General features: G+C 49.3%; 2 protein-coding genes across 4 annotated transcripts in view; both read left to right on the forward strand.

The window, feature by feature from the left end:
- The first annotated feature begins 538 nt into the window (after positions 1 to 538).
- The window catches only part of LOC135907570 (uncharacterized), a 136,942-nt gene continuing 124,804 nt past the window's right edge, over positions 539 to 12,676 (forward strand). The window contains exon 1 of one of the 2 annotated variants that reach the window (XM_070532606.1): positions 539 to 699. The gene's annotated coding sequence lies outside the window, so the exon portion shown is untranslated. The remainder of the gene's footprint in view (positions 700 to 12,676) is intronic. The other variant, XM_070532607.1, reaches the window with a different exon arrangement.
- LOC135907569 (uncharacterized) overlaps positions 6,229 to 12,676 on the forward strand; it is a 51,432-nt gene continuing 44,984 nt past the window's right edge. Inside the window, exon 1 of one of the 2 annotated variants that reach the window (XM_065439254.2) lies at positions 6,229 to 6,912. In XM_065439254.2, the coding sequence (XP_065295326.1) occupies positions 6,307 to 6,912 (606 nt within the window). In that variant the 5' untranslated portion in view covers positions 6,229 to 6,306. The remainder of the gene's footprint in view (positions 6,913 to 12,676) is intronic. The other variant, XM_065439251.1, reaches the window with a different exon arrangement.

Below are 12,676 nucleotides of genomic sequence, written 5' to 3' on the forward strand. Positions count from 1 at the left end.
GCCTTCAGTGTTAATGTCCTCTGTAATTCTCAGCAGGTGGGGTGTATCTTGTACAGATTTATTTATTTATTTTACAATACTGCCTCTCTCAGCCGAGAGCCTAGCAGACGGGCATGAACACTTTCTTTTCCGTACATAAATACACGTGCGAGCTACACAAAGAGTGAAAAAGCAACGATATTCGACAAAAAAGAAAAGGTAGATAAGGCATACAAATAGAACACTAAACAACGCAGAATAATATGAACAACAACTGGAGCACATCAAAGACAAAGCAAAGTCGTGAAATATTTGGGAACAAAAAAGGGTATACAATTTTTTTCTAAGTACTGTCAGTTTAACATAAAGAGAAAACGGAGCAAACATTAGAAGTCGTTAATAATCTCTTGTGTTGAGCTCCAGCTGTGAAACGAACAGGGATAAAGAGTTTATCGCTGTTAATTGCGAGTTAAGTTCATTCCATTCTCTGATTACCCGAGGAAAGAATGAGTACCTGAATGCGTCATTAGAAAAGGAATACTCGTTTAGCGTATGCTCGTGTTGATGTCGTGTTATTCTAGATTGCGAATATGAAATGCACTGGGTGATATCAATTTTATACTGACGATGCAGAATTTGAAACAGGAATTTTAGTCGACCTTGTTTTGCTCTCGTCGATAACGCGTAGAGGCCTGAGGAAGCTAAGAGACGTGAAGGCGAGTCAGTAGAACTTTATTTGCTATGAATGAACCTTGCGGCTTTTCTTTGTATGGCGTTGAGTTTAGCTATGTTAGTTGCTGTGTAAGGAAACCGAATTGGATTAGCGTATTCTAATATAGGTCTCACAAATGTATTGTAGGCGAGAAGCGTAATGGTCGTTGGAGCGATCTTTAGGCGTCGTTTTAGATAAAATAGCTTTGGCAGTGTAGTAGTTGTAATATTAGTTATGTGTGTTTCCCAACTGATGTTTGACGTCAGCGTTGCACCTAAATATTTCTGTTGCTCAACAATCGAAAGAGGCGTGCCATTAACGATATAGGTGAAATGAGAGGGTTGCTTTTTTCTTGTTATTGTCGTTGCCACTGATTTGTTGATGTTAACAGACACTTGCCACTGGGAGCACCACTCGGCAAGCGTGTTAAGGGAATCAGAAAGATGGCTGTTAATTTCTTTATATATCACTCAATCATCCGCGAAGAGTTTGATTTTGCACGCTATGTTATTGGTTATATCGTTAATAAAGATCAGAAATAACAGCGGCCGAGTACCGAGCCTTGTGGTACTCCAGATGTGACAGGAACGACATCAGGTGGCATATGGTCAAACAAATTGTGAGTGGTGTGTTAGAAAAGCTGTTATGCAAGCAGAAACTTCTCCCTTCCCGATGGCTTGCTCCACTTTTGCAATTAGCTTAGTGTGACTCACGCAATCAAAAGCTTTAGATAAGTCAAGCAAAATCATGTCAATTTGAGAACGATTATTATTACTAAGAGCAAGGCCATGAACTACCTCTGTTAGTAGAGTGATGGTTGACAAACCAGATCGAAAACGGAGCTGGTGAGGCGATAGGATATTTTCGCGTTCTAGAAACACTGTCATGTGTTTTAGAATGATGTGTTGTAGTGTTTTGCATGAAGTGCTTGTGAGAGATGTGGGTCTGAAATCGGCAACATTATTTCTGTCTCCTTTTTTGTTGATCGGTATTATTTTAGCCTTATTCCAGTCGTGTGGTAGAATAATAGTTGCTATAGTGACTTACGAAAAATCTGTCCCAGATATCTACTGCACCACTCAGCAGACTTTATTTAGGCATTCGTTTGGAATGTCGTCAGGGTTTGCTTTCTTAGGGTCAATGTTGTTTCGTAGGGTCAAATGACGGAAGTGCTTTTGGCAAGTCGCCAAGGAAGTGGTTAAAGAATGGGGAGATGCTCTCTGTCGGGGTGTTGTTTGATACTCTCGGGCGACCTGGCATAATAGCCGTGTATAGTTGACTGGATGGAATTTTATGAATTCTTGGAAGGAAGTAAAAACGTCCGGCAGTTTTATTGCTTGGTTTAAGAAATTTATATTCTGATGGTGTTATCAATTCATCAGCCAAAAGTGATTTCATCCTGTTGGTAATTGTCACTGTGTAGGATAATGTGGGATCGCTACCTAGTTTACGGTAATGTTCTATATTGTTTAGTTGTCTGTAAGCCTCGTCCTTGTATTTTTCTACTGGCCAAATAACTATACTTCCACCCTTATCATATGGTATTTGGTACCGCTGCTTGTGAGCCTTGTCACCTGTTGGGTAATCTCCACCGTAGAACATGCATTTGGGAGAGCAGATATGATCCTCCCCTGGGTCTTGCATACCACATTCCCTGCACTGCACAACATCAGGTGTGGGACAAACGTCTGATCTGTGTCCAGTTCGTCCGCATGCGTAACATACGTCAAATTGCTTCCTGTACAGATAGCACTTCACGAGGGTTGACCCATATTTGATGCAGTTGGGCACCCTGAATCCGTCGAAAAACACAATAACCGAGACCGTAGCCTTGATGCGTTGTGCAGCCAATGCCGTTGGGTTGTATTCATGCACAATCTTTTTCGTGATCACACTTTGACTGTCATTGAGGTTCACTCTTCTAATAAACCCCTTGCACGTAGAGTCGGGGGCTGTTTCATAAGCGCTCACTTCATATTCTGCATCCATGATCGTAATGGACTTGGTTCTCACATACCTTTCGGCATGAGAGGAGTCCGGTGTACTAACCACCAAGATATTCTGTGTGAAGTTGGGACAGACAACGTCTTCCTTTGCTTGGTCTGCCGTAAGTGCGGCTGCCTCGACGATCGCTTCTCCAATAGCTGAGCTGACCTTGTTCAGGTTGAGGCCTGCCCGAGGCCTAACGATGGTTTTCCTGTACTCCTCTGGCAGTTGCGGCATCCTTAATGCCTTCAAAATCTGGCGCGTGAGCTTGTCCGCCCCGGGAGCACCTTTGTTGGCGATCTCCTTTCCTTGTGATTCTTGGATAAAATTGGCGGCTCCACCCCAGGTCTTTTTCGCAGATCGCGATCTTCGGTTGGTGACCACCTGCCAACCCATTCTTTCCTCGCTGTCTTCCGTCTCCGAGGAGAGTTCGTCGTCCACAGGCATATTGGCCATGCCAGCGTGGCGGGCTCGCTAAACCTACGTGGCGTTAGGCCCAGCGTGGCGCCCCCGTGGGATGCACAGAAAAGAGGCGATGGAAGTCCAAAAAATGCTGGCCCACCTTGTCCAAAGGTATCCACCGATTAACCTGACAATATGTTGAGCTTCAATGCGTGGTCCTACCAAAATTGTCTGCAGAATTATTAAAAAAGACGGAACCGATGCGGGGCTCGTACGCTTGCTTCTGCTTCTTCTCCCCGTATGAAATGGCGGAATAATCAAGATTCAAAGGGGACAGCTTAATTACAATAAAATGACAGACGAGGTGCGACGTTGGTGCAACAAGAAAGCGCTGTTAAGACAACTGCATGTTGACATTGAGCCAATGATCCCTAAATGATGACTATACGGCATAACCATGACAGCGTTGACACGACATGTGGACAAAGGGGTGGCGATGGGGTGACGACCACCGAGCGACGAAGCTGGAATAACGACGATGGCACTACCACGAGGGTACGAGGACCACGGCATGTAATAGGTGTATGACAGTGAATTTATTTGTTTATTTATTTCAAATACTTTCAAGGCCCGTGGGCGCTACAGAAAGGAGTGGTACATATACACAGAAAAAGAATGCAGAGCAATGTATACAATATTTGTTAGATGGCATGGAAAACAGCAGTCTTGCACCTCGATGAGTCTATAATAGTAGCGACCGATGTGGGGAGGTGGTTCCAGTCATTGAAGGTGTGAGGTGAAAAAGAGTAATAGTACGCGTTCGTGCGACAAGATGGCACGCAAACTTATACATGAGTCATAGAAGGTTCCAGAATAATCGGTGGTACACGCGTGTCTTCCAGAATGTTCTACACAATTCGCGTCACATACGCAGTCAGATTGCACAGACTTCGGTGACTTCAGAACCACCGATAACGTTCGAAAGACTTAAATGCGGGCGCGTCCCGTGCTGAGCGATAATATTTTTTAGACGGTGAAAAGCGCTCACCCGTGAAAGATAAACAAGTCCACGTGTCAATATCATCAGAAATTTCGAAGATATAGTAAAAGCAGCGGAAGAACTCTATAGTGACCTCTAGAATACCGAGAGCAGCCACGATATCTCCATTCGAAGTAGTAATAAACAGGTAGGTTACAGAGGCTCCTTCTATAACTAGCGATGAACAAAAATAACATACAGCGTGAAGGACAAGGACAGCGAGAGACGACATACACAGGCTGACTTCCAACAATGTTTTATTGTGTTGCCACATCGTGTGTATATATATATATATATACAAGAGGGGGCATGCGCAGAAAATTAAAGGCAGTCACAAGGGGTGTTCTAACAGCAAGTCACTGTACTAAGAGCGTGATCACTTGAAAAAAAAAACGAACATTACGATTTTTATCCGTTTAGATACGTGGCTTCACTAGGGGTCAGAGCGATAGAAGGGGCACTAACGCACATACCACCAAGTTTTCTGATGAAATCACCTTTCACAATTTCCCGGGTGAGCTGTGAGCCGTGTTTCGCTAAAACTTCAGTATCTTCAAAGAGGGGCTCGCAGCCGCAGTCCCGGCAATGGATGCCCAACTGGCCTTGTACAGTGCAGCGGACGTTGTTACAGTGCTCTCCTAGACGATCGTTTGAGCACCTGCCTGTCTGTCCAACATATGTACTGCCACAAGACAGGGGAATTTGTTAGACTGCATTCGTTGGGCACGTCACAAAACGTTTCCTGTGCCCGACAGAACAATACGCGATGTGATTTAGGCGCGTTTACACGCTTGCAGAGCCTTGCCAACTTTTCCGGGGCTGAGAAAATGACTGTGATTCCTGCACGCTGCCCAGTTTTCTTGAGCCTATGGGAGGCATCATGCACATACAACAGCACGGCAAACCTGCGCCTTTCAGCGAGCTGGTTTCTTGACTGAGCGGGCTCATCACGTTTTGTGCGCCTCAGAAGCTGTTCCGCTATGGCTGAAATTAAGGCCAAAGGGTAGCCAGCCTAAGAAAGGCGATCAACCTGTGCAGCAAGACTATGTTGAATCTCGTGTGGGCAAGATTTATTGAGGCTATTAACGAGACGTAACTTTATAATACCTCGTTTAACGAGCTTTGAGTGTGCGGAGTTAAAGGGCAAGAGTGGCTTCTTACTTTTTGGTTTGAAGCACCAGCACACATGTTTGTTAGCAAGGCACAGTCTGAGATCTAGAAAGCGCAAGGAATGATCAATGGGGACCTCATGCGTAAGTTCTAGAGGCGACAGCTCTTTCTTAAAGATCTCCAAGATCTTAGAAACAGCAGGCTCAAAAGCGTGATCAGTGCAATTAATAAATACCGTGTAGTCGTCCACAAACCTGCCCACTTTCGAAATCACGTCCCCTGTTGTCAAAGTGTGCAGGTGATGCAAGTGACCCAAGAGCAAATGATGAAGCTCATTAGGGCCCAGGACCAGACGTCTCAAATCCTTGCAGTCCAGAATGCTCGCGAGAGGGCCGTCAGGTTTCACCTGATGGTCCCCGAGTGGGCCTAGCCAGGTGACGTTGAGTTTCCTCGCGTATATTGTGGACCAAATAAAGTTGTTTCACTCACTCACTCACCTGAGGACAAACATACAAACATACAAAAAAACTGGGGAAAATTCTAAAGGAATGTTAATCGCATTAATCATACGGTAACGGCGGAACAGTGAGAAGGAAGATGGGCATTAATGACGGATAATAGGCATGGAAGTTAGGTAAAATTGACGAAACTGGTGGCATGTGCCACCCGCAATCGCAATCACAATGACCACAATCGTCACCATTATCATCATAATCGTCATCATCATTTTGAAATCGCGTTCCATCTGCAACAGTACAGAAACCTCGAGAAAATGGTTTGTGAGCCCGCAGAGATCAAAAGAAGAAGAAGGCTATTCTTCTTTAGATATTAGAAGTTACATGGTTTAGGGAACCTTGTTATTATTATTTTCTAAAGCCCGCTCAAAGCTTCATGTGGGTCGAATTTCTTCGCCAAATTATCCAATTTAATAATTATCCATTCGTTCCTAGAATGACAAACCCCAATTCCTGACCAAAATACCCGCTGTGGGTACGAACCACATATTGAAGGCACATCATCATTAGCATCATCTTGTCACGTTTTACAAACCAACACGTCCAAACCCTGTCTTGTATTTATGGGTGTTGTGCGAATGGCCGCTCTTTTCGTCGGTGTGCCTGAAGTTCAGTGTCACGCGGTGCAACGCTGGAAGCGTTTGGAAAGAGTATTGATTATACTCATCGTCATCTTAGCCTTAGCTTTCGTGTTCGCTGCGGCTAAGTTGTGGAAGCGGGGAGCCCGTGCAATGTCTACCGTCGAAACCGCCGAGTTGAAACCACCAGAGTCGAAACCGTCTGTGCCGAAACCCCGTTGGGGCTGGGCAGTGAAAGAGAGGTGCCAACAGCCTCTTGACGTCCTCGTGTTTGTGATGAGTTCGGCCGACGAGTGGTCCCACCGGGCCGCCATGCGGGGCACACTCTTCGAAGAGGCGGCCCTGCGGCGCTTCAACAACTGGGCGGCGGTGTTCTTCACGACACGAGGCTCCGACAGCGACGAGCTGCGGAATGCGTGGCTCGACTTGGAGGCGCACGCAACGGGAGATTTGGTGGTTCTTCCAAACGTAGACGCTAGCGCCATCTCAGCCGGCAAATTAGTGGCCGGCATGCAGTGGGTGGTCGACCACTGCCCGGATGCAGCGCTCATCCTGAAGATGGATGACTTCGTCCTGGTGGAGCCTTTCAAGGTACCGATATACTTGATTTCGTTGCTCTAAGTGTTGCTCACTCTCATTTGGCTTATCCTAATGAGAACAAGTGACATCATTGTGCATAGGATTATGTGATGGATCATATTGTGCGTATCTGTAATGTGAACCTAAGTCCAGCTAAAGCAATGTTCTGCACTTACGCGGACCAGTCAGCTCACAGCTCCTAATTTTAATTACTTGCATATTCGCAAGACATTTGCACGCAAAAGTGTAATTACTATAATGCGCGATTGCACCAATACTTAAACGAGGGTGTTGCGTAATTTGATAACGATACTGTGGTTGCGGCACATACATGTTATACACACACTAACGAGCGAGCTCAAGTTGTCGCCTCGATACCGCCGGCGCACACGAACCTGGCATGTTTTAAAACAAGCACAGCGCAAAAGACGGGGACAACAATTGGAGGACGCTTAAGCTTCGCATTCAAGAGTGGAACGCGATAGCGTTATCGCACCCCGTTCGCACCGCCCACTCATTCGCTCGGCATGCTCTAGACGAGACGAAGGGGAGAAGCGGGCGAGTGGTGCGCCACCTGTCGGAGCAGCGCCGTACATTGCGAGGAGGGGGTCTTCTGTGTTTGCCGCAAGATGGCTCTGCGTGTGCGCCTAGCGCAGAAGAAATTTAGCGGAAACGTACTTCGCTACTCGTTTAACCGCGACTTAATTCTGTAATTTACATGCTCATAATTACCGATATACACTGCAGTATAACTTTCTACGGCACATTTCTAAGGCAACACCTCATTCACTAGAGGTGGTGGCTGATGGCTCAGTCACTTCCTCTTCAGCCACCGAGGTGAGCGGACGCGGAATGTCGGGCTCTTCACGAGCGGCTTCAGCGACCCTTTTGGGCCGTGGTATCAGGTCAACTGAAAAACCATGTCAGGACTACCAAATGATTTTACCAACGCTGCCAAACAGGTGCGTCCGTTCTGCATACGGTTTTTTTACATGGTGACGTTAAGGCGAGGCCTTACAGAGTGGAACATTTTCGAGACGCTCTTACACGGCTGTCTCTCATGCCGGAAGTGGTTGCGCTGGGTGCATATCAAATGAACCATCTGTGGGCGGTGACTTTCAAGGACGAAGAAAAGAAAAAATGGCTGGGGCTTAGCTAAGGTTAAGCCCAGGATGCGAAGCATACTAGCCTTTATTTTAGTTGTTGAACCACTGTTTAGCCTGGTGAACTGCTGTTGCTTGGCTATATTTGGTTCGGCTAGACGAAGAAACAACTCGTGCGTTACTCTGCTTCGCCTTCAAGAGTGGAACGCGACAGCGTTCCCGTCGACCCGCCAAGGGGTGTAAGACAATGGGCTACGGCGCAGCGACTATGCGCCCCGCATTGGACGCGGTGAGCGTCGAGCAACGCAGCGTTCGGCGCGGCAACGAAATGTGCGCCTGAGCAAGCGACGCACGAGAACAGCTCGTTTCTAAGGCAACACCGCATTCACTAGAGGCGCTTTTGTACCGCTTTGAAGCATCGTACTCGTGGCTCAGTGGTAGCGTCTCCGTCTCACACTCCGGAGACCCTGGTTCGATTCCCACCCAACCCATCTTGCAAGAGTTGAGCCAAAGCCACCTAGAAATTTCGTTGTCGCGCCGAATGCTGCGTTGCTCGACGCTCACCGCCTCCGATGAAAGCCACCTAGAAAATGTCTAGCAGAGGAAAGCGCAGCTGCTTATATACCGCCGCGACGCCGCGAGCGACGGCGCGAGTTGGAGCCCCGTTTCTCCTCTGTCGTGACGTCATGGTGTCACGTGGTATGGCATGGGGTCAAAGGTCATTGAAGGCAACACCGCCACGCCTGAGGAGCTGGGTTGTGCTCTCGTAATATGCTTCGCATAAAAGAGGATTATCGCTGCAGACGCGTTTGATGTCAAGGACCACCGCTGTGTGGTCGTCGACCCATGTGACAGAGGCGTCCGTATCAAGCTCTACTGGCTCCTTCACGATGTACCTGACGACGACGTTCGCACTGCCTTGTCGCCTTTTGGAAAGGTGACTGAGATCACCAGGGACAGGTGGCGGGTACAAGGATGCGTTGACAAAGGGTCAACCACCCGTACTGTCACTATTAGGCTGAAGGTAGGCGTCGCCGCTGAAGACTTGCCCCACCAGCTGCGAGTGGCGGAAGATGTTGCGCTCGTGCACGTCCCTGGCAGAGCTCCCCTCTGCCTCCGATGCCGCGGCATCGGGCACATCGGACGCGAGTGCCGTGTACCACGCTGTGGGCTTTGTCGTCGTTTCGGCCACGACGAGACCCAGTGCGTCCGAACCTATGCCACAGTGACAGGCCCGGCATTGAAGGAAGATGTCACAGATCACTTTATAGACGTGGTCGACGCAGTGGAAGCCGCCGGCGAAGGGAAAGGGACCCAGCCCTCGGTGTTAACGCCCCTGAAGAAAGCAACGACTGTTAATGAAGACAAGTCATCGGACGGCTGGAAAGACCTATGGGATGACACGGTGGAACCAACTGATTCAATAGAGGTCGAGGTAAAAGAGGCCAAGGAAACGTGCACATCAGCAGAAGTGACGACCGGCGAACAGCACGACGCTGACGACACCGTGATGCCAACGTCAAGCAGTGCATCTGCTAAGAGGCTTCACGAAGAGGCGGATGAGCAAGAGGAAAAGGATCAAGAGACTGGGAATGACGAGCCTCCTCCGAAAGCTACCCCGGGACGCCGACCGGCGTTCAAGCCCAAGCCCGGCGTTCCTGCCAAACGCCGTTCTACAACCCAGACCATAGAGTTTCATATAAGTATACCTAGAGGCAAATCTGGCGCTGCGATCGCTCAACCCTCATGGCAATGATGGGAAGTACAGGCTTCGGATTGGCATTCTATTGCCTAGCGAACTAGTCTACAAGTATTTTTTTGGCAGTTTTGGTTTGGCTCCAAGCTCAATTGCTATAACCTGCAGTGGGACAGTGCAACGCAAAGTTCTCTGCCTTTGTTATGTTACTCGAAGTGGCGATAGCGGGCTGGGCCAGCGACTGGGACGATGTTTGTGTCGCGGTGTGGCGTCGAAGCCCTGACGGTAAAGCGACGGCATCTTAAACGTAGAAAGAACATGTTTTGATCGTTTGGACCTTTGTTTGTTAAGTGTGTTAGGTTGGCACTGTACCGTTACGTGCTTTATGAAGCTTCAGAATAGGAAAAAGAAGGCGCTACTGATACAAGACATATACAGTTGTACTTCTAGTGGCTTGACAATCAAATTTTATTGAGGACTTCATTATGCATTGCTCGTTTATGGGCTCATTGAAATGCGTCTTTTAGGTCTTTGAGAACAAAACTTACTTGTGGTAGGAAAGGTTGCTGCTTCCTGGCTAAAGTCTAGTGTTGCAAAATGGGTAAGTGCAAAGCTACGCCATAACGCTTCGCAAGCGGTACGTCAATATAAAATATTGTTACGTAGGAAGACACCGACGAAAAGCTATTTACAAGTATATTTACAAGGCAATACGCCGCAGTTGACCAAGAGGCAACAGCCCGCGCTAGCTTCCAATCGTCGTCTTCGTCTTCTTCCTGCGCGGCTCTTCGTCAGTGGGAATACGACCCCGTAGCATTACCCCCGGCGGCAAAAGCGCCGTCCCGGAGCGACTAAAGGCTGGACTCGGAAGCAGTGTAGTAGCTCTTGAGCCTACTGACGTGCACGACATCACTGAACGCCAGAGTAGATGATGAGGTTGAGCTCACAGGAGCAATTTCATAAGTCACAGGCGTCACCTGGCGAAGCACGCGGTAGGGCCCTGTGTATCGCGAAAGGAGCTTTTCGGAAAGTCCAACGTGACGACAGGGCGACCACAGGAGCACGAGTGCACCAGGCGAAAACTGTACGTCACGGTGGCGGGCGTTGTACTGACGCTGCTGCGTGGTTTGCGAGTCCGACAGTCGAGCACGGGCAAGCTGGCGTGCATGATCGGCGAGGGCGATGGCGTCGCGCGCATACTCGGTTGTTGAGGTCGCAGCAGGAGGAAGTACCGTGTCAAGGGGCAAGGTCGGTTCGCGACCGTAGAGTAGATAAAATGGAGAAAATCCGGCGGTGTCGTGCCGGGAAGAATTGTAAGCAAAGGTGACGTAAGGAAGGGCAACGTCCCAGCCGTGGTGGTCCTTCGAAACGTACTTGGACAGCATGTCGGTAAGGGTACGGTTTAAGCGCTCTGTCAGGCCATTGGTTTGAGGATGGTATGAGGTAGTCAGCTTGTGTTGAATAGAGCAGGAACGCACAATGTCGGCGATAACTTTCGAGAGGAAGTTACGACCGCGGTCAGTAAGCAGCTGTCGCGGGGCGCCATGCACTAAGATAATGTCACGCAAGAGAAAGTCCGCGACGTCAGTGGCGCAACTGGTAGGTAGAGCCCGCGTGATAGCGTATCGGGTGGCGTAATCAGTTGCGACGGCTACCCATTTGTTCTCAGAGGATGACGTGGGAAAGGGACCGAGGAGGTCTAATCCAACACGAAAAAACGGTTCCACAGGGACGGCGATCGGCTGGAGATGACCGGAAAGTAGCACCTGAGGCGTTTTCCGACGCTGGCAGGGATCACAGGCAGCAACATAGCGTCGGACGGAGCGAGCAAGACCAGGCCAATAGAAGCGGCGGCGGACGCGGTCGTACGAGCGGGTTACGCCAAGATGTCCTGCAGTGGGCGCGTCATGCAGCTGAAAGAGCACAGTCTGTCGTAGATGTTCTGGCACGACAAGAAGAAGATCAGGGCCGTCAGGGAGGAAGCTCCTTCGGTACAGAATGCCGCCCTGGAGGACATATCGGCGAACGGATGCGTCGGTAGGTGCAGAGCGCAGACGCTCGATGAGTACTCGCAGCGATAGGTCTCGGTACTGCTCTTCGGCGATGTTAGCGAAGGCAGACACAGAGAAAATGCCGTCGGCGGTACTACTGTCGGCGTCGTCAGGCCCGTCTACCGGGTAGCGAGACAGGCAGTCAGCGTCCTTGTGTAGTCGGCCAGATTTGTAGGTGACAGAGAACGAATATTCTTGGAGGCGTAAGGCCCAGCGACCAAGTCTTCCTGAAGGGTCTTTCAATGAGCATAACCAACAAAGCGCGTGATGGTCTGTGATAACGGAAAAGGGTCGGCCATATAAGTATGGGCGGAACTTCGCAACCGCCCAAACTAGGGCCAGACACTCACGCTCAGTGATGGAATAGTTGCGCTCCGCGGGCGAGAGGAGCCTGCTGGCGTAAGCGATAACACGGTCGTGGCCACGCTGGCGTTGTGCCAGTACTGCGCCAATTCCGTGACCGCTGGCATCAGTACGGACTTCGGTAGGCGCAGAAGGATCGAAGTGGGCCAGAACGGGGGGCGTTGTGAGAAGATCGATGAGAAGCGAGAACGCAGAGGCCTCGTTATCGCCCCACTGGAAAGGGGCGTCTTTTTTCAAAAGCTCGGTTAGTGGTCGTGCTATGGCCGCGAAATTTTGGACGAAACGGCGGAAGTACGAGCAAAGGCCGATGAAGCTGCGCACATCCTTGACACACTTCGGAACAGGGAAGTGCGTAACAGCATGGATCTTGCCTGGGTCCGGTTGCACTCCGTTCGCGTCAACGAGATGTCCAAGGACGGTAATCTGGCGACGGCCGAATTGGCACTTCGATGCGTTGAGTTGCAGACCGGCTCGCCGAAAAACGTCCAGGACTGCTGAGAGGCCCTCGAGGTGCGTAGCGAATGTTGGGGAGAATACTATAACGTCGTCTAAGTAGCACAGGC

Source organism: Dermacentor albipictus, chromosome 1, assembly GCF_038994185.2.
Source record: "Dermacentor albipictus isolate Rhodes 1998 colony chromosome 1, USDA_Dalb.pri_finalv2, whole genome shotgun sequence".
In the NCBI taxonomy this organism is placed as follows: domain Eukaryota; kingdom Metazoa; phylum Arthropoda; class Arachnida; order Ixodida; family Ixodidae; genus Dermacentor; species Dermacentor albipictus.